This window comes from Podarcis tiliguerta (genome assembly GCF_965153285.1).
Source record: "Podarcis tiliguerta genome assembly, chromosome: 8".
In the NCBI taxonomy this organism is placed as follows: Eukaryota; Metazoa; Chordata; class Lepidosauria; order Squamata; family Lacertidae; genus Podarcis; species Podarcis tiliguerta.
In genome coordinates this window covers 79,155,720-79,179,718 of record NC_139541.1, presented here as the reverse complement: position 1 = coordinate 79,179,718, position 23,999 = coordinate 79,155,720, and the positions used below count along the sequence as shown (strand labels likewise).

The window sequence follows — 23,999 nt, the reverse complement described above, 5'->3', positions numbered from 1 at the left end:
CCCATGGAGTATTGAGGAAAAACAAAGAACTAGCAACCAGCCTTCCAAGATGTCATATTTGCAACTCAATACTTCTCACATGATCTAATGTTAAAAGACTCATGTTAGGTAGCAGGAAACAGCAATAGTTAATTATCAACTATCAGAGAGATTCCTTCTTGCTTTTCATGGAAAATACCCATGTTACAACCTTCGCCAATACACAGGCATTCCCATTTCATTGTGGTACCTCCGGTTGCAAACGGGATCCATTTCGGAGGTCTGGCCGCATCCCGAGGAATTCGCAACCGGAGGTGTCAATTCTGTGCATGTGCACGTGGCGAAACCCAAAAAAATACTTCCAGGTTTGCTGCGTTCGCATCCTGAAAGATACGCAATCAGAGGTGTGCGTATCTAGAGGTACCATTGTATACTTAACAATTCTCTGGTTGCATTCTGCTTTCCTGTTGCTGCTACACTGCTTCGCATACTGCATATCTCTGCTAATGCGTGCTCACAGGTTCCATCTGGATGTGAGTCGCAGGACCTGTACAGGGGCATGTACAGACATCGGTTATGGGCCCAGGGCTGTTTTGGGATGTTATGCTTTCGGATGTTGGACACAGGACTGTTGTGATTTATGGCGCAGGAAAGGTATGTGGCTTGCTTCCAGCTGCTGCTGAGAGCTGCTGCTGATGTTTCTGTTTGTTTGGCAGTAAATCATGCCCAACTCCACTAATTAGGCAAAGGAAAGAGGGTGCCGATTGGTCAAGCGTAAAGCGTTGCTGCACTGTGTGTCGTTTGGTGGCTTAAAGAAAGCAGAAACTGCGTGTGCGCAGATCGGATCCGAAGCTTTAGCATTCCCTCGCCTAGAATCCAATAATTACGCAACATGGACTCCATAGATGGTAAAAGCACATCTGGTGTGTGTTATATGTATAACAACTGTTTGTTTAACTGGTCAGACAAACAGCAAACTATTGTGAGCTTAAGTTCCTGTGAAGCTGAACTTAATGCTCTGACAACATCCTCATGGATGTTGAATGGTTATTGCAGTTGTGTAAAGACATGATAGTGATTGGGTCGTGTCCTATACAAGTTTATCAGGACAACAAATCATGCTTTGCTTTGCTTAATTCTGAAGGGTGTAAGCAAAGAACCAAGTACTTGCAGATCAAGTTAAGTCATGCAAGGGATTGTATCCACAGTGGACTCATAAATGTGTCCTATATGCCTGCAGATTTGTTGTCAAAAGTTGTTAACAAAGAACAACTGAATGTGTTTGTACATAAGCTGCAAATGTGCTAAAGTCATCAGCGGTGAGGTCATGAAATGGGGGAGATGTTAGTATTTCATTCTCTCATCACAGGATCATGTGATCCTATGTTTACATTCCATAACACTGGAAGTGTGGCAATGGAAACTCAGACTAGAGAACTTCCATTCTGTGTGCTTATGTTTTATGCTCTTTGTTCTCGGCTCTCAGACAGAGACGCTGCTCACACAAGCCATGTTTTGTTGTTTTGATTTCCTGTAAATAAATTTGTGATGCCATATAGATAGCCTCGCTTCCTGCATATCTCTGCTAACACGTGCTCACAGGTTCCATCTGGATGTGAGTCGCAGGACATGTACAGGGGCATCTATGGACATACTCCTGTTATTTTTTCTTGCTTTTCTGTATGTTCTTCCGACCTCGGAGCAACTCAAATGGCCTTTTCAAAGAGTAATCCAAATTGACCAGAAGCTCTGCAAAATACCTGACCTTATTTGCTGTGAAATGCTTCTTGGAGACCATGAAGATTTTGAAAAGGTCAGGATCTCCATCAAGTTCCAGGAGGCGTTGTATATTGGTTTTCTCCTTATACTCAGCCAATTCTGACTCGTGGTCGTCGTAAATTTGCAGTAACGTTTTCTCAGCTTGCGTCCCTTGTTGGTGTCTTCTGCCATTGCCCTGCCTCACATTTGGGTTTGCTGCCTGGCTTTCCTCAAGTTTTCTTTGCTGTCGATTATCTTCCTCACACTGCAAAATCCAGCTCAGGCGGCAAGGCCAACAGCTGGCAAGAACAACCCAGTCTATCACCTCTGCAATGCCTATTTTTTCTACATTATCCCAAGCAACCTCAGATGGCAGATTTGTCATGGACCAAATGGTCAGGACTGTGTTCACCACCCTCTTCAGTTGGGTAGAATTCCCTGGGATGTATTTGTTGTTCTTCAGAGCCTTACAGATGTTTACATTAGCATTGGCTTCTTCCAAGCCTTCAATTTTAACTTTGATGATATTTTCTTTACAAGAGCAATTTACATGTTTCACCTTGAGAATCTCATTGAGTCGTTCTGATTTGTCCTTGGGGGTCATTCTTGGTAGGGAGAAGGGCAAGGACACAATTCGGTCTAAGTACAAGTAGCCATTCGTGTGTTTCTTTTCTCTTTGAATACATTCCACAAGGATGCTTGGATCGGCAGCCAAGATGGAGATAAATGGGGCATCCTTGTCGGAAAGAAGTATGTTGATGGCCTCCAGAACATCCACCACTTTGTTCTGAGTGCACTTGTCCAAATTGATGATCTTCAGGACCACCCGGATCTCTCTGTCCTCCTGGAACTCCATGAACTGTAGGAACTTTGTGATTGTTTTCACCTCTTCCTTCACAAAGTGCATGAAGCCCAGCTGGGCACTGAGAGCCTTTTTGTTAATTTCTCTGTTAAGCTTCTTTTTCAATGGGAAGCAGAAGTTTTTACATGCATGTATTAAAGGAGAGATCAATTGAAGACCCACTACTCCAGCAGCGACGCTGAAAATGTTCTGTAATTCATCTTCCATTAGCAACTTACTTAACAGCATTAAAACAACAAACAAAAATGACACAATAGAGAAGAGCCCCCTGCATCCTCTAAAAACCCATTTCTTTTTCTTACCTTTCTCCATAGCTTTACAACCAGAGGCCCTAAAAAGGCTAAAATAGAACTTTTGCGTTCCTTCAATTTCATCAAGCAGCGTAGTAACAAGGCCAGCCCAAATATGGTCACACCCCACATACTCCCAGGCATCAAAATTGATGAAGATGTACTGGATAGAATCATCTTCTTTCTTGTTTTTTATGTCTTCTGAACTGGAGACAGGATAGCAAAGGCTTATGCACAAAGCAAGCCAAAGCAGACAACACATTCTTCTAATTTCCTGACACCACATCCTTATGGTTTTCAGAGAAGGATTTCTTCTTCTTTCCTCCCAATCCTTGCCTTCTGGGGACTTGCGCTCTGTAACAGAAACATGCCATTTGTACCAATTAACCCATCATTGCAAGTGGGTTTGCTGCAGGCCAGAGCACTGAGAGGGCCATTTTTTGGTTCTCACATAGGAACATAGGAAGGTAATCTGTACTGAATCAGATCATTAGTCCATGTAGCTCAATATTATCTACACTGACTGGCAGCAGCTCTCCAGCATTTTCATCCAGGGGACATTCCCAGCCCTATCTGGAGATACCAGTGGTTAAATCTGGGGCCTGCATTCAATCAAATGCTCTACAACTGAGCCATCGGTTTTGCTTAGGGTGAGTCTCATCCAGGCCTTGCTTAATAATAGTAGCCTGATGGCCAGGGGTGGTCCATTCCGTTTCGCCACCTGAGGCCAAATGGGAAGGTGTCCTTTCAAAGCTTCACCTGCTGGGATCGCCTCACTGCAGTTTCTTGGTTCCAGCAAGATCTTGCGAGAGGTTTGCAAGATCTCGCTGGAACCTTGAAGCCGCAGTCTGTACTCCTTGCTTCTCTGACAGCAGTTGCAGCAGGGCACCCCTGCCACAGGAGAAGGGGGCAGACGTGTTGCGTTCCGAAGGCGAAGGAAGGATTTGGCCCCTGATTAATAAAATGCACACGAGGCTTGACCAGCAAGACTCTGGGAGGAGTGCCAATAATAATCTCTCACACCCTGGCCCAGGTCCCTTTTATTAACAAAAGAACTCTTAACACAGCGTTTGTAAGAACCAATCAGATTTCCTCTGAGCGTTTCGAGAACATACCCAAGTGTGACATAGTTAGATCAGAGAAATCCTTTTAACTACAAAGACTACTTTGAGCATGCGTACATGTTCTTAGGCTAAATAAAACAGGGACCAAGGAGGAATGCATTTCGCAAACCCCAGAGTAAACAGGAGAGGAAGGACGGCAAGGAAGGATAGGCATTTTTATCATCTCATTGTGAACTCTCTACCTGGCCCTTAAGATCTACCTAAACTAACAAAATATGTATCAAAGCTACCTTCTATCTTTATGGCCCAGGATGCTTGGTGAAGCAACTGGTCTGCGTAAAATGCTATACAGTGTTCTCGAAGCCACCACATGAGTTTAACCAAACTGCGGGAGGCAGTGGAAGACAGGAGTGCCTGGCGTGCTCTGGTCCATGGGGTCACAAAGAGTCGGACATGACTAAACAACTAAACAACAACAACAACAAAAGGTAGCCTCTATGGGAGTATATTGTAGTTAATTATGGGGCATCAGAGTTTTTAGGGGGTCAACCAGGCTGGGACAGCTGGGATAGCAGGCTTGTTGGTTTTTGAATGTCTGATGTAGATTTTTTCAATTTCGTTGTTCTGTATGGGACAAAGACAGTAAAGATTATCGTATCGTATCGTATCATCCTGCCAATTAACTCCATGCTCATTGTATTCTGCCTTTCTCTCAGTACTTTTTTCCACATGTTTTTGATTATTCTTGTGGGAACTGGTGATACTTACTTTTCATTCCAATTTCAATTTTATCTAAGAGCCGCCTTTTGTTTCGCCCCCATGGTGCATAAAATCCCACTGTCACTGGTACTGCAACACATCTTAGAGTGTTTCCCAGGGCCACACAGTAAATGTCTTCATTGGCTTCAGCTGTTGAATTATCATTTTTCGGAAGAAAGAACTCAAATAAGATTGTTTTTTAAAATTTATTCATTTCTTTATTAAATTTGTATGCCGCCCTATACCTGTAGATCCCAGGGTGGTTCACAACATAAAGTAAAGTATAAAATATAAAAATAAAGGTAAAGGTAAAGGTACCCCTGCCCGTACAGGCCAGTCTTGACAGACTCTAGGGTTGTGCGCCCATCTCACTTAAGAGGCCGGGGGCCAGCACTGTCCGCAGACACTTCCGGGTCACGTGGCCAGCGTGACAAAGCCGCATCTGGCGAGCCAGCGCAGCACACGGAAACGCCGTTTACCTTCCCGCCAGTAAGCGGTCCCTATTTATCTACTTGCACCCGGGGGTGCTTTCAAACTGCTAGGTTGGCAGGGGCTGGGACCGAGCAACGGGAGCGCACCCCGCCGCGGGGATTCGAACCACCGACCTTTCGATCGGCAAGCCCTAGGCGCTGAGGCTTTTACCCACAGCGCCACCCGCGTCCCCCCCCCAAAAGCAAAATAAAAACAAAATAAAAACGAATACAACATAATAACTCCCTCCTTACAAAACACATTTAAAAGGGCATCAGATGTCAATCAGCCAAAGGCCTGGTTAAAGAGAAATGTTTTCAACTGGCAACTAAAGGTGTATAATGAAGACACCGGACAGAGCATTCCACAATGGGATGGTTTGTTCTTGTGTTGCCACCCTCCTGACCTTTTGTGGACGAGACAAATGAATAAGTTTAAACAATGTTTAAGCCAGGTGGTGAGTAGCTAGAGCATGTGTAGGTAAACTAAGGCCCGGGGGCCAGATCCGGCCCAATTGCCTTCTAAATCTGGCCTGCGGACGGTCCGGGAATCAGCATGTTTTCACATGAGTGGAATGTGCCCTTTTATTTAAAATGCGTCTCTGGGTTATTTGTGGGGCATAGGAATTCTTTCATTTTTTCTTTCCAAAATATAGTCTGGCCCCCCACAAGGTCTGAGGGACAGTGAACCGGCCCCCTGCTGAAAAAGTTTGCTGACCCCTGAGCTAGAGCAGCAAAAGGAGCTTGAGTGGAGTCATCCTGTTGTGACCACAGCCATTAAATAAAGAGGTGGATAAAACATGGGGCTACATTTATTTAAATTTATGCAAATTACCCACAATGTGTGCAGGAACCTAGCTGTTAATCAGTAGGGTGAGGCTATAACTCTGCACTCCTCCATCAGCTCTCAAACCCAATGATGGACAAGGAGACTTTCCTGACCCACCCTGAATGGGTGTCATAGGTTAGCCCCCAAAGGTGATGCTTAGCCAGCCAACAGGCACTACAAAGCCAGAATACGGGACTTAGGCTTTATCTTTCACCTTAAAGGTGCCTCCAAGCGTTCTCCAAAATCCTACCCAATGAAATTCCCACACATAACCATGACAGAAGCGGACAAGCCTCATCTTAGTCCCTCTGCTCCCACTTGCACTGAATAACGTCACTTGAGGCGTGGCGCAGATCGCTTAAAAAGAAACTATTGCCCAATTCAGACATGTGGACTTCATCTGGCCTACACAGTTCTTCCCAGGAACACCTTACCTCTGGGGGATGAATTTCCCTGTTTGGATTTCCCTGTTTTCCTCTTTATGTGCCCAATCAAGGCGTATTGTGTCACTGCAACCCCTCCAAGGGATAATGTCTGGCCATACACTCAAGGCACTTGGCCAACACTGCCTGATACCACCGACACCAAGGCAAGCTTGGATGACCAGGGCTTTGCCTTTTAGCACCCTCAAACCACCCCCGGCTCATCTCTGCCCACCCTGAACCAATGTGACGTGCAGTGCCATGGGCTGTAGGTGAAACCACGCCAGGACCTATTTCTGAAATGGCTTAGGGCCCTCGTATTTACGGGACCGCCTCTCCTGGTATGCCCCGCAGAGGACCTTAAGGTCCATGAATAACCATAATTGAGAGGTCCCGGGCCCTAAGGAAGTCAGATTATCCTCCACCAGGGCCAGGGCCTTTTCAGTGATGGCTCCGACCTGGTGGAATGCTCTGCCCCATGAGACCAAGACCCTGAAGGATTTAACTTCCTTCCACAGGGCCTGTAAGACAGAGTTATTCCGCCTGGCTTTCAATTTGAACTTAACCTGATCTTTCATTCGCCTTCCTTCCTTCCCTCCCCCTCCCCTTTTTATGAAGATTATCCGCTCTGGGATCCCACAGCTGGCTCTCCCCTGGTCTCCTCGCTGGCCCAGGTGGGACTAATTTAGCCAGCTAGCCCTGGTGATCATCTAATGTTTATTGGATGGATTTCCCCCCTAAATTGATTTTTGATTTTTGAATTTATTGTTATTCACGTTTTATACTGTATTTTATGCTGTTTTTTGTTGCATCAATTAAGTGTTTTAAATTTGTTGTTAGCTGCCCTGAGCCTGGTTTTCTGACCCGGGAAGGGCGGGGTATAAATAAAATAATATATTGTTGTTATTATTATTATTATTATTATTATTATTATTATTATTATTACAAAGACCCACTTCCACCAGAACCCTGCGAGCCCAGCAGCTGAACAGAAAAGGCACAGGAAACCGATTCAGTAATAATGGCACACCTGGATGGTCTTCCAGCAGTGCTTGGTTCTCCACGTCACTCATGTCTGTGGCCAAAAGTCTCAACTTCAGCTGCTGCTCAACTCTGTCAAGTAAATACATAGAATGAATAGACTCGCCTGCTGGGTTGGCCACTAGTTTGTCAGGAAGGTTGCTTTGAAGAAAGGTAGACAGTGGTGGGCCTTAATTCACACATACCCTTTCCCCCAAACTGGGATGGAGGCAGGTCCCACCAGGGGCATAGCATTGGGGGGGCATTATTCTAGGGGGGGCCATTTGGCTCCTCACGCCACCCTGCCAGCCCTGTGGGATCTGCTTTTGGGGCTCCCTTCAAAGATGCTTCCAGATATGTATATAATACTGCAGAGTCATTCAGCTACCACAAAAGGGTCACTGGCAACAGGGTTTTTAAAATTTATTAAACAAGGAGGATCTACAGATTGGCATTCAGGAAAGGAAGAAATTCAACAGAACAAGACTTATTCCCTGAGAAGAGAGGATATTCAACTTCTGCTTAAAAACCTGCAATGAAGGAGGTTGAACTCGCTGGTCTTTTTATAGCCAGACAGCACAGAAGTTCTTCGAAGGAAAGTAGTCTTGGCATGTCCCACTGGGCACTGAGAGAGTCCAATTCTCCAAGCACTTTCTCTTCCCCTCTCTGTTGTGTTCTGTCTCCTGCACCTTTTCACAAATATATGCTGAGTAAAACCCAAACGTTGCTTGAGAATTGGAACTTCGAACCAACTGGTGCAAAGTAAATATATACAATCTTATTTTATTTCCATCACACAAAGTGAAGCATGTGTTTCTTCAAAGTGTAGAATCTGTGTTGGTTTGAGGTGGGAGGAGTTCCTAAATGATTTGGGTTGCAACCCTAAGAAGAAAATCCTAGTGAACTCTGCAGGACTTCTCAGTAAACATGCTTAAGTTTGTGCTCTAGTCCCTGAGCTGGAGCATCTGTCTAGGTACATAAATCATATCCAGATAAGAAAGTTGACCTCCTCTCTTCTTTTAATCCCTTAAAAAACCCAATACTTACCTGGTAAAAAGTCAGCGTGAGGATGGACTAAACCTGTCTGGAGCCTTCCAGTGAAAGATATATCTAAGTAGAGCAGCTATAACACCACATACCAAATTTTGGTTCAGGTGGTTGCAGAATATATACCATATGGGGTGTGGCTAATCATGATACAATCTGAGCAATGGCTTTGCTAGGAAGTTCGGATTACTTTCACCAAGGAGAGAACAGATCTTGGAGTAAGCTGTGGGGCAAGTTTCCCTATAAAAGCATCTCAGACCGCCTTGAGGAATCAATGTTGAAGAGAATGCAGAAATGTTAACCCCAGTTAAACTTTCACATATGCATAAACATACTTCATCTAGGTGCTGGCAAGGGTGTGGGAACACAGGCAGCTATAGGCACTTGTGGTGGAAAATTTTGGGGAGCAAGTGTTTAATGAGATAAGAAAAATTACTCAACAGCATATCACAAAGTCTCCAGAGCTTGCATTATCAAATCTGTATTTAAATGAGAATCAGGACTTGATGGATAAATCACAAATGGCATTTCTCTCAGTGGCAACACGTGTGGTTATAATCACGTTCTGGAAGGACTTAGATGGTGCGAACTTGAATACCTGGCAAGAGGAGCAAAGTACAAAGATACTTTTGCAGGAGAATGGTGGACTTTTATTTCATTTACAAATTCTCCAGAAAACCAAAGACCAGTTCCGAAAGTTTATGAAGAGCTCGTCGCCCACTCAATAAGAACACATTTTACAAATGCTTACTGTTACAAGTTGTGGTTTATGGGTATGCAAGTTTCCATAATGTATTTTTGGAACTACATTATATTTTTGGAAATACATGAAAATGAAGGTGAAAAGAAGATTGCTACTAACTGGCACTGTGCACAGAGAAACAATTGCCCTGGCATTTAAGAACTGCACTCCTTGTAGCCTGTTCAGGTCAGAGCTGGTGTTTACCTTTAAATCTCTACCTCACCGGAGTACTTATAGGAATGTCTTCTCCCAACTAACTGTCCACATCCCGTGATGGTGTTGGGAGGCCTTCCTCCAGGTCTCTTCTCCAACGAAGGGAAGGTGGCTACAGTGGCGTAGGAAGGCGGGGGGTGCGGGTCGCCCTGGGTGTCATCGCTGACGGGGGTGGGGTGAGAAAACAGCGATGGGCTATGTGAGTCTGTGGCATTTTTAACTGTCAGGTTAATTCAGAGAAGCAATCAGCCCAAAATGAATGCCTAACAGCAACAAACTGTATTGCTGGAATCAATCAAGAGCAAAGGCATAGCTGGTGGGGGGACACTGGGTGCCACACCACGGGGGGGGGGGATCACTTACAGCGGGCACTGGCGGAGGAAGCGGACTGCCCCCGGCACCACTATTCCAGTAGGGTGCCATCGTGGCAGCCCCCCCCCAGACATGCGCTGTGCCCCCCCCCCGCGCACCAGGCACCACACCCCCACAGGCGGCGTGTCACACACCCAGAACACACGCCACACCCCTGTGGACGGTGTAGAATGTGTCCTTTTCTTTAAAATGCATCTCTGGGTTATTTGTGGGGCCTGCCTGGTGTTTTTACCTGAGTAGTGTTATGTACTGAAGTTCTCACCCTGGGCCAGCAGAGGGATACTGTAGATAGTTTTCACTCAGGTCGACATATGCAAATAAGGGATCGAAAGTGACGTTCAGTGATTGGATAGTTACAGAAAATGGTTACTGTTGCGTTGTAGTGGAGCTCTATATAAGCAGGCTGGCCGAACCCTTCAGTTCAGTTCTATTCTGGCCTATGAATAAACAAGAGCTGTTTGAAGAATCACTGTGTCATCTGATATGTTCACCCACAACTTAACAAGTAGAATGTGTCCTTTTCTTTAAAATGCATCTCTGGGTTATTTGTGGGGCCTGCCTGATGTTTTTACATGAGTAGAATTTGTACTTTTCTTTAAAATGCATCTCTCCTGCAACCCATCTGGTGCAAAACACCTTGCTCTGCTTTCCTTTGGACCCCATCAGTGAGACTGAGAGGAGAGTCTTGTTGTCTGGGCAGCCCAGGACCAGGGCCGTCTTACCCATAGAGGCTAGTGGCGTGGGGCGCCAGGGCACCAGGTTCTGGAGGGCACCAGGGAAGAGACGGAGGCTGGACGCGGCACCTCCCAGCATCAGCTTGCCGCCCTCGCCCGCCTCCACCATGCGGTACCGAAGCAGCACCGCGCCCGGAGCCTCCGTATGCCGGGGCCACCGCAGCACGAAGTGGCCAGCTGAACCCGAAGGCACCTCGTCCAGCCTCTGCCTCTTCCCCGCCGGAGGAGCCGCCCTCCAGCCGCTGCCCGCCTCCTCCAGCCCCGCTGGGAGCGCCGTCCTCTTTTAAAAACTCTGGGAAATGGGATAGGGGCTCGTTGGAAGGAGCTTTGCACCACGGCCCTGCCCAGGACCTCCATCCACACTGCCCAGACTTGTGCCCCAGGGAGGTCACTTCAGTGCTGCTAGCGCTGGAGTTTGACTTCACCCAGTGGTGAAGAAATTTGTGGTATCAAATTTCAGGGGCACCCTATGTGATGCCAAAATTATGTGGGCTTAAGAAGGCTGATCGCCGAAGAATGGATGCTTTTGAATTATGGTGCTGGAGGAGACTCTTGAGAGTCCCATGGACTGCAAGAAGATCAAACCTATCCATTCTTAAGGAAATCAGCCCTGAGTGCTCACTGGAAGGACAGATCCTGAAGCTGAGGCTCCAAGACTTTGGCCACCTCATGAGAAGAGAAGGCAGCCTGGAAAAGACCCTGATGTTGGAAAAAATTGAGGGCACAAGGAGAAGGGGACGACAGAGGACAAGATGTTTGGATAGTGTTCTCAAAGCTACCAACATGAGGTTGACCAAACTGCGGGAGGCAGTGGAAGACAGGAGTGCCTGGCATGCTCTGGTCCAGGGGGTCACGAAGAGTCGGACACGACTAAATGACTAAACAACAACAACCCCCACCTTTCTCCTTTCATTCTACATCATAGTTGCAGTGCCCCTTGCAGAGACTCCAAGGCTCCACGCCCAGTGTGACAAAACGGGTCACGCGGCCCCAAATCTGCCTCTGCTTCACCCACAGAGGCACACTCCATTGTCTGACAGATGCCAACAACACAAATTCAGGAACATGCTATTGCACAGCATTTGAGAAAGCGATCTTGACAGCCAGGGACTGTATATGCCCTGTATATTAGGTACACCTGCTGTGGCATAATCCTTCGGGGAGAGGAGTAGGCTTTTATCAGGATATCTTACATCTGAAAAGTTGGCACATACCTAACCTTGCTTCTAAGGAAAAGCCCTGCCTTCTTTGCAAGGTGTGAATGCTGTTAGTGAGCCAAATAGCTGGTACTTCATTGGGGCTATTTCAAGAAGCTCAGTGGGTGTGTAATAGGCAGGAAGATGCAAAGTAGGCAGTTATTGTTTTGAAGTGTCCTGCCCGCAGACTGTCTCGCCAGAGTGGTGCATGCTCTAGTTATCTCCTGCTTGGACTACTGCAATTAAAAGTTCAAAATTTTCTAATAATCCCAGAAGTCAGAAGGGAATGGAAGCATTTGTGGCTGCTATATTTGGCTTACGCAACCAGTGCTTTCATATAGACCCGTGGTTCCCAATGTGGGGCACACACCCCACAGCGGAGCAATTTGCTTGGGGGGGGTGATTTGAGAATGAGTTATTAACAGTTAATGGCCTTTTAGGCTTCCTAAATTATATACGGGGGTGGGGTGGGAATCAGGATTATAGAGATGCTTAGGTGGGGCACGGCCAAAAAAAGGTTGGGAACCACTGATAATATAATATAATAATAATAATAATAATAATAATAATAATAATAATAATAATAATAATATATTTATACCCCGCTCATCCAGCTGGGTTTCCCCAGCCACTCTGGGTGGCTTCCAACAGAATATTAAAATAGAATAGTCTATTAAACATTAAAAGCTTCCCTACACAGAGCTGCCTTCAGATGTCTTCTAAAAGTGTGATAGTTGTTTTTCTCTTTGACATCTGGTGGGAGGGTGTTCCACAGGGCAGGTGCCACCACCGAGAAGGCCCTCTACCTGGTTCCCTGTAACTTGGCTTCTCGCAGTGAGGGAACCGCCAGAAGGCCCTCGGCGCTGGACCTCAGTGTCCAGACTGAACGATGGGGGTGGAGATGCTCCTTCAGGTCTACTGGGCCTTTGAGGCCGTTTAGGGCTTTAAAGGTCAGCACCAACACTTTGAATTGTGCTTAGAAATGAATCATGCCAGGGAGCAAAACATTAGGTAGTCTTCATATCCTTTCTGGCTATGCTGTTTTACGATTTTATTCGGTTGATCGTTGTGTAACATTCCTGCAGCCCTTCCCAGAAGGAAGTTCTGATATGTATATTTATTGGATGAAGGCAGCTGATAAAACAGCAGGATTACAAAGGAACAGGCAATTGACTCCAAGTAGATGAGAGTTCTTCCTATGGCAATTTTCCTCCAGGCATATGAGTGGGCGTTTCTCGTGAAATCTTACATAGGAAAAGCTGCAACTACATAAACAATCCTTACCAGTTTCGAAGGACATTATTTTGGGTGGCAACGCATACATGCTGTCAGTGAGCCTAATATTCCTAACAAAGACACCAGTCTTAACCTCTCTGCACCACGTAAACAGTAAACAACACATTCTGCATTCTCATGTCCTGTGTTCACTTTCAATTTCACCCACGTCCTCCTTCAGGTGCCATCCTCTTCTTCAGCCTGGGAACACCTTGAAGCTGGGATCGACGGTATGTACAGAAAGATTTCAATAAGATCACAAGATGTAGGTCACAACATTATGATGGAAGATTGGGAAAAATTATGAAAAACTGATTTAAAATTTACAGATTGTTCCCTATTGAAGGAGAATTACATGAAGATGATGTATAGATGGCACACAACACCAGTGCAGTTAGGGAAAATGTACAAAACTAGTTCAAATATACGTTGGAAGTGTAAGGAAAAGGAAGGAACATTTTATCATATGTGGTGGGATTGTAATGTAATTTTAAAAAATTGGGAAATGATATACAATGAATTGAAGAAAATGTTCCATTTAACATTTGTTAAAAAACCCGAGGCATTTTCATTGGGGATTGTAGGGAAAGACCTGCCAAAAAAGCTGAAAAACATCTTCATGTATGCGACAACGGCCACAAGAGTTCTGGTAGCACTAGGATGGAAGACGGAAGAAATCTCAACTAAAGAATCATGGCAATAAAAATTGACGGACTATGCAGAACTGGCAAAACTGACATATAAGCTAAGGGACAAGGATAACTGTGACTTTAAGGATGAATAGGAGCCCTTTACAAAGTATCTGAAGACGCAACAAAGCGAACTGGACTCCTTGGCAGGTTTTGAATAAACATTCACAAACTTTTTATTGATAATAATCAGCTAAATAGTTTGAGGATCTGTACAACTTTGTAACATGCAGAAAACAGCATTCTCAGAGAAACCAAAGACTGGAATGGAGGGAAGTTGGAGGGTGGGTGGGGGAAATGGGGGGTTAAACAAGGTTGATATGTTTTTGGATAATATGTCTTGTTTTAATTTTGAATTTTAAATTTTTTTTTAAAAGAAAAAGATTTCAATATGATATGCATCAAGATCACCTCTCAGGCAGGAGTTCAGTTACAAGGGCTCTGTGTAGACACAAAAGGGCGCACTCTCAAACTCTTGAAACCACATGCAGAGGTGGATCTACTGTAAAACTAATGAAGCTTCAGGGCCTTCAGTCCTGGAGGGGCCCCAGTAGCAAATTTAGTCCACATTAGTTAAAACGCTGGGGTCTAGTATGACTCAAATTGATTAATTTTTTGTTGTATATATTTCAAAAATCCCAAAGTTTGAGAGTAAGTAGCACAGATGTTGTAAAGGTGGAGTGTTGCAGTGAGTTGGCTATGTAATTCTTTCCCTTTTGAAACAAATTTCCTATATTTTATATCCCTCCCCTCAATGTATGGATTTCCAGTGTGGCTTACAGTGGAAGAAACATGGAGGAGAAGTACACCGTTATTATTATTACTATTATTTATTAAATGTGTATACCGTTGTATATATCAAGATCACAGGGCAGTACACAACATAAAAATACAAAATGAAACACAAAATACCGTATGTAACCAAACAAAAACAAACCAATAACACCCACACCCACAAACAAACATGTTACTCAGCCAAAGACCTGAGAAATATTAGTAGTAGAGAAATAGTAGAGAAATATTTTTGCTGGTGCTTAAAGATATGTAAGGAAGGCGCCAAGCGAGCCTCCCTGGGGAGAGCATTGTACAAATGGGGAGCCACCGCAGTAAAGGCCCCGTTCTGGCGTTGCTGCCCTCTGGAGGCCTTGCAGAGGAAGAAGGGCTTGAGATGATTGAGGTGGTCCTTGAGATATTTCGGTTGAGTGATAGAAAACATCACCAAAATTCCAGTTTTAATTTTAGGAACTGCCCCCCTCCTGGGAAGAAAGCTTTGTCTGCCGCCTGGCCTGGCCTGTGCTCTCAAGCCAGCCTGCTGCTCTCAGATGAAGTGAGGGTTAGTGGCAGTGGGTTTTTCTACGTCAAAATATGCTGGGATGCACCTCCCTCAGAAGACCCACCCCAGAGCCCAAAGAGGCTATCTTTTGGCTTTTTTGAGGGAGGGGGTCCCTCGTGAGCCAGTGTCAGCCTCTGTCAGGCTCCATTCACAGGGCTTCCACCTCCATCACACAGGTGGGGGCTGCCTCTTCCTCCTGGGAGAAAGATGTGACCCACCTGTGTGAAGGCAAAGGTGGAGGCAGCCCTGCAACGGAGCCTGTCAGAGCCTGTTGATGCTCAGAAGAAGGTCCACAGACCTATTCCAATACACATAAATTTTTATTTATACCCCACCCTTCCTGTTTCAGAAAACTGGGCTCAGGGCGGCTAACAACAAATTTAAAACACTTAATTGATGCAAAAACAAACAAACAAAAAGCATAAAATACAGTATAAAACGTGAATAACAAAAAATTCAGAATTCAAAAGTCAATTTGGGGGGAAATCCATCCAATAAACATTAGATGGTCACCAGGGCTAGCTGGCTAAATTAGTCCTATTTGGCCCAGCGAAGAGACCAGGGGAGAATTAGCTGTGGGATCCCAGAGCGGGTAATCTTCATAGAAAGCGGAGGGGGAGGGAAGGAAGGGAAATAAAAGATCAGACTGAATTCAAATTAAAGGCCAGGCGGGATAGCTCTGTCTTACAGGCCCTGTGGAAGGAGGTTATATCCTGCAGGGCCCTGGTCTCATGGGACAGAGCATTCCACCAGATCGGAGCCATCACTGAGAAGGCCCTGGCCCTGGTGGAGGATAATCTGACTTCCTTAGGGCCCAGGACTTCTAAACTATGATTATTCATGGACCTTAAGGTCCTCTGTGGGGCATACCAGGAGAGGTGACTATATCTGCCAGCTCTTGTTGTCGTTCCTCACTTTTCCGTATGTTCCTCCGACCTCGGAGCAACTCAAATGGCCTTTTCAAAGAGTAATCCAAATTGAGCAGAAGGTTTGCAAAAAAACTGACCTTCTCTGCTGTGAAACTCCTCTCCTTGTTGACCAAGAAGCTGATGAAAAGATCAGGATCTCCATCAAGTTCCAGGAGGCTTTGTATATTATCTTTCGCAGTATACTCAGCCAATTCCGACTCGTGGTCATTGTAAATTTGCAGTAACGTTTTCTCGGCTTGCGTCCCTTGTTGGTGTCTTCTGCCATTGCCCTGCCTCACATTTGGGTTTGCTGCCTGGCTCTCCTCAAGTTTTCTTTGCTGTCGATTATCTTCCTCACACTGCAAAATCCAGCTCAGGCGGCAAGGCCAACAGTTGGCAAGAACAACCCAGTCTATCGCCTCTTTTATTTTTTCTCTATGTTTGGCTTCAGTCTCCGATGTCCACTTGTTCATGGAACAGATGGTCAGGACTGTGCTCAGCACCCTTTTCAGTTGGGCAGAATTCCCTGGGATGTACCTGTGATTCTTCAACTGATCACGGATAAATATAATTTCCTTATTGCTGACTTCTTCATCCTTAGGGGTCATCTGCGGCACGGAGAAGGGCAAGGACACAATTCGGTTTAAGTACAAGTAGCCATTCGTCTTTTTATTTTTTTGGATACATTCCACAAGGATGCTTGTATCAGCAGCCAAGATAGAGATAAATGGGGCATCCTTGTTGGAAAGAAGTATATTGATGGCGTCCAGAACATCTACCACTTTGTCCTGAGTGCACTTGTCCAAATTGGTGATCTTCAGGACCACCCGGATCTCTCGCTTCTCTATCCATCCCAGGAACTGGAGGAACTTTGTGATTGTTTTCACCTCTTCCTTCACAACGTGCATGAAGCCCAGCTGGGCACTGAGAGCCTTTTTGTCCATTTCTGTCAGAAGTTCCTTTTTCAATGTGAAGTAGAAGTTTTTACAAGCAAGTATTAAAGGAGAAATCAACGTAAGACTCCCTGCTATAGCCACGAATCCGAAGATCTCTTTCATTAGGTTGCTGCATGCCGCTAAAAGAATAAGCAAACCTGATACAATGGGAATGACGAGCCCCCTCCTTCCTTTAAAAAACCATTTCCTTTTCTCACCTTTCTCCATAGCTTTGCAACCAAAGGCCCTAAAAAGGCTAAAATGAAACTTATTATTTCCTTCAATTTCATCAAGCAGCGTAGTAACAAGGCCAGCCCAGATACGGTCACATCCTACAAACTCCCAGGCATCAAAATTGATGAAGATGTACCGGATACGATCGACTTCTCTCGTGCTGTGACTTTTTATCTCTTTGGAACCGGAAACCAGGTAACAAAAAATCATGCGCAAAGCCAGCCAAAGTTGAGAACACATTTCTCCATTTCTCCATCCGCACTTCTTGTTACTTTTCCCCTCTGTAACATAAAGGAAGAAGCACAACATTTGTACCAGCGCAACATTTGCTGCAGGTCAGAGGACCGGGAGGGCCCTTTTGTGGTCATCCCTTAGGAACATATCAAACTGACTTATATTGAATCAGATCATTGGCCTATGTAGCTCAGTATTGTCTACACTGACTGGCAGCAGCTCTCCAGCATTTCAGGCAGGGGACATTCCTAGCCCTACCTGGAGATACCAGGAATTAAACCAATATTGACAATATTCAAATTTAGGAACCGAATGGACTTTATCTCCTGACCATCCATTGGACTTTAATTTCTCTTGATATGTTCTGTTTGCATGATGTGTTGGTCTATGGAATTACACTTTGTGAGATATTATAGGTTGAATTGTGTTTGAAATAGGAGTTACATAGTCAAAAGCAGCCTGTTATGTTGTGTGTGTTGTTACCAGGATTGTATTTAGGTCACCTAAGGTTTAATAGTGTCTTGCACGTACTTAATAATAATACAGTGATTCCTCAGGTTACATACGCTTCAGGTTACACACTCCGCTAACCCAGAAATAGTGCTTCAGGTTAAGAACTTTGCTTCAGGATGTGAACAGAAATCATGCTCCGGCGGCGCGGAGGCCCCATTGGCTAGAGTGGTGCTTCAGGATAAGAACAGTTTCAGGTTAAGTACAGACCTCCGGAACGAATTAAGTACTTAACCTGAGGTACCACTGTAGTGTGCTGGTCAGGGACAGTAAAATGGGAGGGTGCCCCTGCTGAAGCCTCACTTACTAAGATCACCTGATTGCAGTTTCTGGGTTCCAGTGGGATCTTGTGAGAGGTCTCGTGGGAACCCAGAGACCACTGCTATTTCTTGCTTCTCCGGCAGGAGCACCACGCCTTGGAATTCTTCCACCCAAGGTGGCTGCCTCCTTCTGCTGGCTAACAAGCTGGTTTGGGACGGGAGCACATTATATATAATCTACACTGTTTTATTTTGTCTATATTTAGATTGCGTACGTGTGTGGCCCATAAGCGTAATGCTGGTGGTCAACAAAAGAGGTTCAAAGACTGTCTCAAGGCAAAACTACAAAAATGTAGTATAAACACTGACAACAGGGAAACACTGGCCTGCGAGCGCTTCAGTTGGAGAACAGCCTTTACCAAAGGTGTCATGGGCTTTGAAGACACTTGAACTCAGGGAGCAAGGGAGAAACGTGCTAAGAGGAAGGAGCAGCTTGGCAAATCCACACCGTGATCAACTCCCGCCCAGAAACCAATGTCCCCATTGTGGAAGGATGTGTGGATCCAGAATTGGCCTCCACAGTCACTTACGGACTCCTTGTTAAAACCATGTTTATGGAAGTCAATCTTCCTCGGCTACGAGGGATCGAAGAAGAAGAAGACAGGTGACTATGCCACTTTTAGAAATTATTTTTGCTTCTGCGTACTAAATATTGCATTTACCTGGCACCAAACATTTGGTTTCCTGGGTGCCAAATCGTCAAAAAGAGGAAAGGGCCTGTGTTTTGCCAATTCACAGGAGATTCTTAATGTCTGGGTCATTGGGTCAAAAGAGTCTTGTATTGCAGAGGTTTGGACTAGATGACTCCTGTGGTATTTCCAACTCTACAGTTCTATAAGTTTATGATTTTATGGCTCCACGCTCCTTACATCCTGCCTCCTCCCTCTCTGGGCTTTTTTCATGTGGCTTTGATGGTTGTCATGGGAACTGGTGGTACTTACTTTTCATTTCAATTTCAATTTTATCTAAGAGTCGTCTTTTGTTTCGCCCCCACGGCGCGTAGAATCCCACCGTCACTGGTACCGTAACATGTTTTAGAGTGTTTGCCAGGGCTTCACAGTAAACGTCTTCATTGATTCCATCTGTAGAATTGTCTTTTCCTAGAAGAAATAAAGCAAAGAAGTTACTAATTTTTAACCTATGTCCCCACCCTATGTGGAAGGACGTGTGGATCCAGAATTGGCCTCCACAGGCATTTACACTTTTAAAACTGTGTTTATGAAAGACATTCTTACGCAGCTACAAGTGATCGCCAAAGAATAAGAGTGATTTGGTATGTTTTTCATTCAGAAAACATCTCATTGTCAAAGGCAAGAGGCTAAATCAGGGGTCAGCAAACTTTTTCATCAGGGGGCCGGTCCACTGTCCCTCAGACCTTGGGGGGGGGGCGGACTATATATTTGGGGGGAAATGAATTAATTCCTTTTCCCCACAAATAACCCAGAGGTGCATTTTAAATAAAAGCACACATTCTACTCATGTAAAAACACACTGATTCCTGGACCGCCTGCGGGCCAGATTTAGAAAGTGATTGGCCTTAGTTTGCCTACCCGTGGGCTAAATAGTCCTCTAACACTAGGGCACCTCACCTCAGGTAGATGAATAGAATCACTCTGAAGAGCTGCAAGGGCAAGTTGGATTTCCCTTTTTGTCCATAAAGGCGCTGGGCCAACACTGACAACACCAACATCAAGGCATGCCTGGATGACAGGGCCAGGGGCTTGGCCTTTTAGCAACCTCAAACAGCCCCCGCTCAACTCTGCCCCCTCTGCACCCATGAGACATGCAATGCCGTGGATTGTGGGTAAACTCGCACCTGGAACTATTCCTGAAATCTGGGCAATAGATGTTGGTCATAACATAGGCATGGAAGCATGGGAACGATTGTGGAATATAGATATGAAATTTACAGCATGTTACGGTTTAAGAGAAAATTCTATGATAATGATATATTGTTGGTATCTAACACCGAGTATACTGGCAAAAATGTATCCATCTAAATCAAACAAGTGTTGGAAATGTAAAGAGAAAGAAGGTTCTTTTTTTACCCTATGTGGTGGTGTTGTAGTAAGATTAAAGCTCACTGGGAAATGATATATAATGAATTGAAAAGGATGTTCAAAATAAGTTTGCTAAAAAGAAATAGAAGAAGAAGAAGAAGAAGAAGAAGAAGAAGAGGCGGCTTTTCTTTTGGGAATTATAGGGACAGAACTACCTAAATTGTATAGAAATTTATTTATGCGTGCTACTACAGCAGCAAGAATGTTACTGAAAGAAGCGGAAGTCCCAGCAAAGGGAGAATGGATACAAAAAATTATGGAATATGCAGCAATGGCGAAACTTACTGGAAGAATAAGAAATCAAAATAACAAACTTTTTATAAAAGAATGGAAACGGTTGATTGAATATTTACAGATAAATTGCAAACAGATAAAAACATTGGCAGGATTATTGTAATAACCTGCAGTTTCATAAGAGTATTTATTTAAAGTAGATAATTAAATGAGCAAATTGAATGAATTTGGATATGCAGAAGATATTAAAAAATAAATTTAAGGAACCGCAGAAAGAGAGGGAAGGAAGTCAAACTTTGAAATGTTCAATTGATTGTAAAACTAATAATAATAATAATAATAATAATAAATTTATGTATTTCTACCCTGCCCATCTGGCTGGGTTTCCCCAGCCACTCTGGCCAGCTTCCAGCAAAATATTACAATACAATAATTCATCATATATTAAAAGCTTCCCTAAACGGCTGCCAAAAGTCAGATAGTTGAATAATAATAATTTATTATTAATTAAATGTATAAACATGAAAAAGTATAAATAAAACCTTTATTTTAAAAAAGGAACTATTCCTGAAATGGCCACAAAGGCCCACTTCTTCCAGAGCCCCATGACCCCAGCACCTGAGCAGAAAAAGCACAGAAAATTGATTTAGTAATAACAGCACACCTGGATGGTCTTCCAGCAGTGATTGACGCTCCTTGTCACTCATTTTTGCGCCCAAAAGCCTCACCTTCAGCAGCTGCTCAACTCTGTCAAGTAAATACATTGAATGAATAGACCTCCCTCGTGGGTTGGCCCCCAGTTTGTACGGAAGGTTGCTTTGAAGAAAGGGTAGACAGTGGTGCTCTTCACACTGTTGTAAACAAAAATCTACCCTTTTCCCTTATGGGGTATCCAAGAGCCCATATAGAGTCCTTACATAGGTTCCCTATTGGTAGGAGAGAATAACAGAGGCCAACCAGAGAATATTGAGAAGCAAAGCAGCTAGTAAGCTTGATCTTTAGTGATCTGTTGCAACAGGGTGCTCCCCTCATCCGCAGAAGAGAGGAGGAAACCCGAAAAACGGTGTGCAAGGCCTTATAAAGACTTTTGAAATTGCCACCCTGTAGATCAAGACCACCCCCAGAAACATCACATACATCACAGAAGGGGTGAAACCTAAGACCACCCCTCAGATACATCATGCACACATCACAGAAAAGGCGGTCTTAAAACAGAAATTTGAATGTTGTTTTTCTCCTGTCTGGCAGGTTACTCGATTGTATTTCCTGGGGAGCCTGGCTAGTCTTTTCTTGTGATAAATACTTAGTTCCTGGGCCATGTCACAGGCTCACACCCTATTCAAACACAGACATACCCTTAAGACAGGATTTGTGAGGGTAAAGACAATGGGGAGGCTTTTCCATTTTCCTTTGATCTTGCAGAGAAAACATTTGGTCAGTTTGGGAATCAAAATGGTTCCAGGTTGGTCTTCCTGTGCTGATCTATGTATGTGCTTGGTTGGTACACTTATGAACATTTAACATATATCTAAGACCTCAAAATTCCTTTCACAACACATACCCCCTTCCTCAAACTGGGCTGCCTACAGGTACCAGCACTCCCCCACTCCCCTCACAGGCTCCTTTCTGAGTTGGCAGTGGCGGAGTGCGGTGAGCAAATGGTTGCAAATCCCTGGACAGGAGGGAACAATGGGAAGAAGAGAAAATGGAGACGATTCATAGCCTCCCTGCTCCACGTGGGGCTTCAGGACGTGGATATACAGTACTATCATAGGGCCATTCAGCTTCCACAAAGGAGTTGTTGGCAACGGGTTTTTTAAAAAAATATAAAACAAGGAGGATCTGCAGGTTGGTATTCAGAAAAGGCAGAATTGTAGAGTTGGAAGGGACCCCCCCCCCTTGTCCAAATCCTCTGCAAAGCAGGAATCTCACCTAAAGCATCCATGACAGACACCCAAGATTTGCTAAAAAGCCTGCAATGAAGGAACTTGCTGAACTTCTTATAGTCAGACAGCTGTTAAGGCACAGGAAGGAAAGTAGTCTTGGCATATCCCACTGGGCACTGAGAGAATCCAACTCTCCAAGCACTTTCTCTTCCCCTCTCTGTTGTGCTCTGTCTCCTGCACATTTTCACAAATATATGCTGAGTAAAACCCAAACATTGCTTGAGAACTGGAACTTTGAACCAACTGTAAATACAGTGGTACCTCGGGTTAAGAACTTAATTCGTTCTGGAGTTTGTGCTTAACCTGAAACTGATCTTAACCTGAGGTTCCACTTTAGCTAATGGGGCCTCCCGCTGCTGCCGCGCCACCGGAGCACGATTTCTGTTCTCATCCTGAAGCAAAGTTCTTAACCCGAGGTACTGTTTCTGGGTTAGCAGAGTCTGTAACCTGAAGCGTCTGTAACCTGAACAATCTCCCATCCAACCTACACAATCTTCCATCACACAAAGTGAAAAACATGTTGCTTCGAAGTGCGGTTTGAGATGGGAGATGTTCCTAAACAATTTGGGTTGCAACCCTAAGAAAAAAATCCTAGTGAACTCTGCAGGACTTCTCAATAAACATGCTTAAGTTTGTGCTCTAGACCCTGAGTTGGAGCATCTATCTAGGTACATAAATCATCTCCAGATAAGAACGTTGACCTCCCCTCTTCTTTTAATCCCTTAAAAAATCACTGCTTACCTGGTAAAAAGTCAGCATGAGGATGGACTGAACCTGTCTGGAGCCTTCCAATGAAAGATATATCTAAGCAGAGCAGCTGTAACACCAGATACCAAATTTTGGCTCAGGTGGTTGCAGAATATATACCATATGGGGTGTGGCTAATCATGATACAATCTGAGCAATGGCTTTGCATCATAATGTCAGGAAGTTCGGATTACTTTCACCAAGGAGAGAACAGGTCTTGGAGTAAGCAGTTTCCCTATAAAAGCATCTCAGACTGCATTAAGGGACCATGTTGAAGATAATGCAGAAACAGTACTTAACCCCAGTTAAACTTTCACATATGCATGAACATACTAGGTCCGGGGGGGGGGGGGGGGGGACAAAGGCAGCTATAGGCACAAAAATTACTTATCAGCATATCACAAAGTCTCCGGAGCTTGCGTTATCTAATCTGCATTTAAATGAGAATCAGGACTTGATGGATAAATCACAAATGTCATTTCTCTCAGTGGCAACACGTGTGGTTATAATCACGTTCTAGAAGGACTTAAAAGGTGTGAACTTGAATACCTGGCAAGAGGAACAAAGCGCAAAGATACCTTTGCAGGAGAATGGCAGAGCTTTATTTCATTTACAAATTCTCCAGAAAACCAAAGACCAGCTTGCCGCTCACCCCATGTTTTACAGACACATATGGTTATAAGTAGGACGTGAGTAGCGCTGTGGGGTAAACCACAGAGCCTAGGGCTTGCCGATCAGAAGGTCGTCGGTTCAAATCCCCACTGACAGGGTGAGCTCCCGTTGCTCGGTCCCTGCTCCAGCCAACCTAGCAGTTCGA

General features: G+C 44.6%; 1 protein-coding gene across 1 annotated transcript; it reads right to left on the bottom strand.

The window, feature by feature from the left end:
• Positions 1-1,639: 1,639 nt before the first annotated feature.
• On the bottom strand, positions 1,640-23,478 carry LOC310683495 (kinase D-interacting substrate of 220 kDa-like; the record flags this gene model as incomplete). Its single annotated transcript, XM_083453429.1, has 9 exons — positions 23,177-23,478; positions 21,154-21,236; positions 19,137-19,295; positions 15,925-17,412; positions 10,550-10,589; positions 9,501-9,617; positions 3,667-3,780; positions 2,902-3,095; positions 1,640-2,682 (listed from the first exon to the last, which is right to left on the bottom strand). The coding sequence occupies exons 2-9, from the start codon at positions 21,194-21,196 to the stop codon at positions 1,640-1,642; spliced, it is 3,198 nt and encodes a 1,065-aa protein (XP_083309555.1). The 5' UTR covers positions 21,197-21,236; positions 23,177-23,478.
• Between the last annotated feature and the right edge of the window lie 521 nt (positions 23,479-23,999).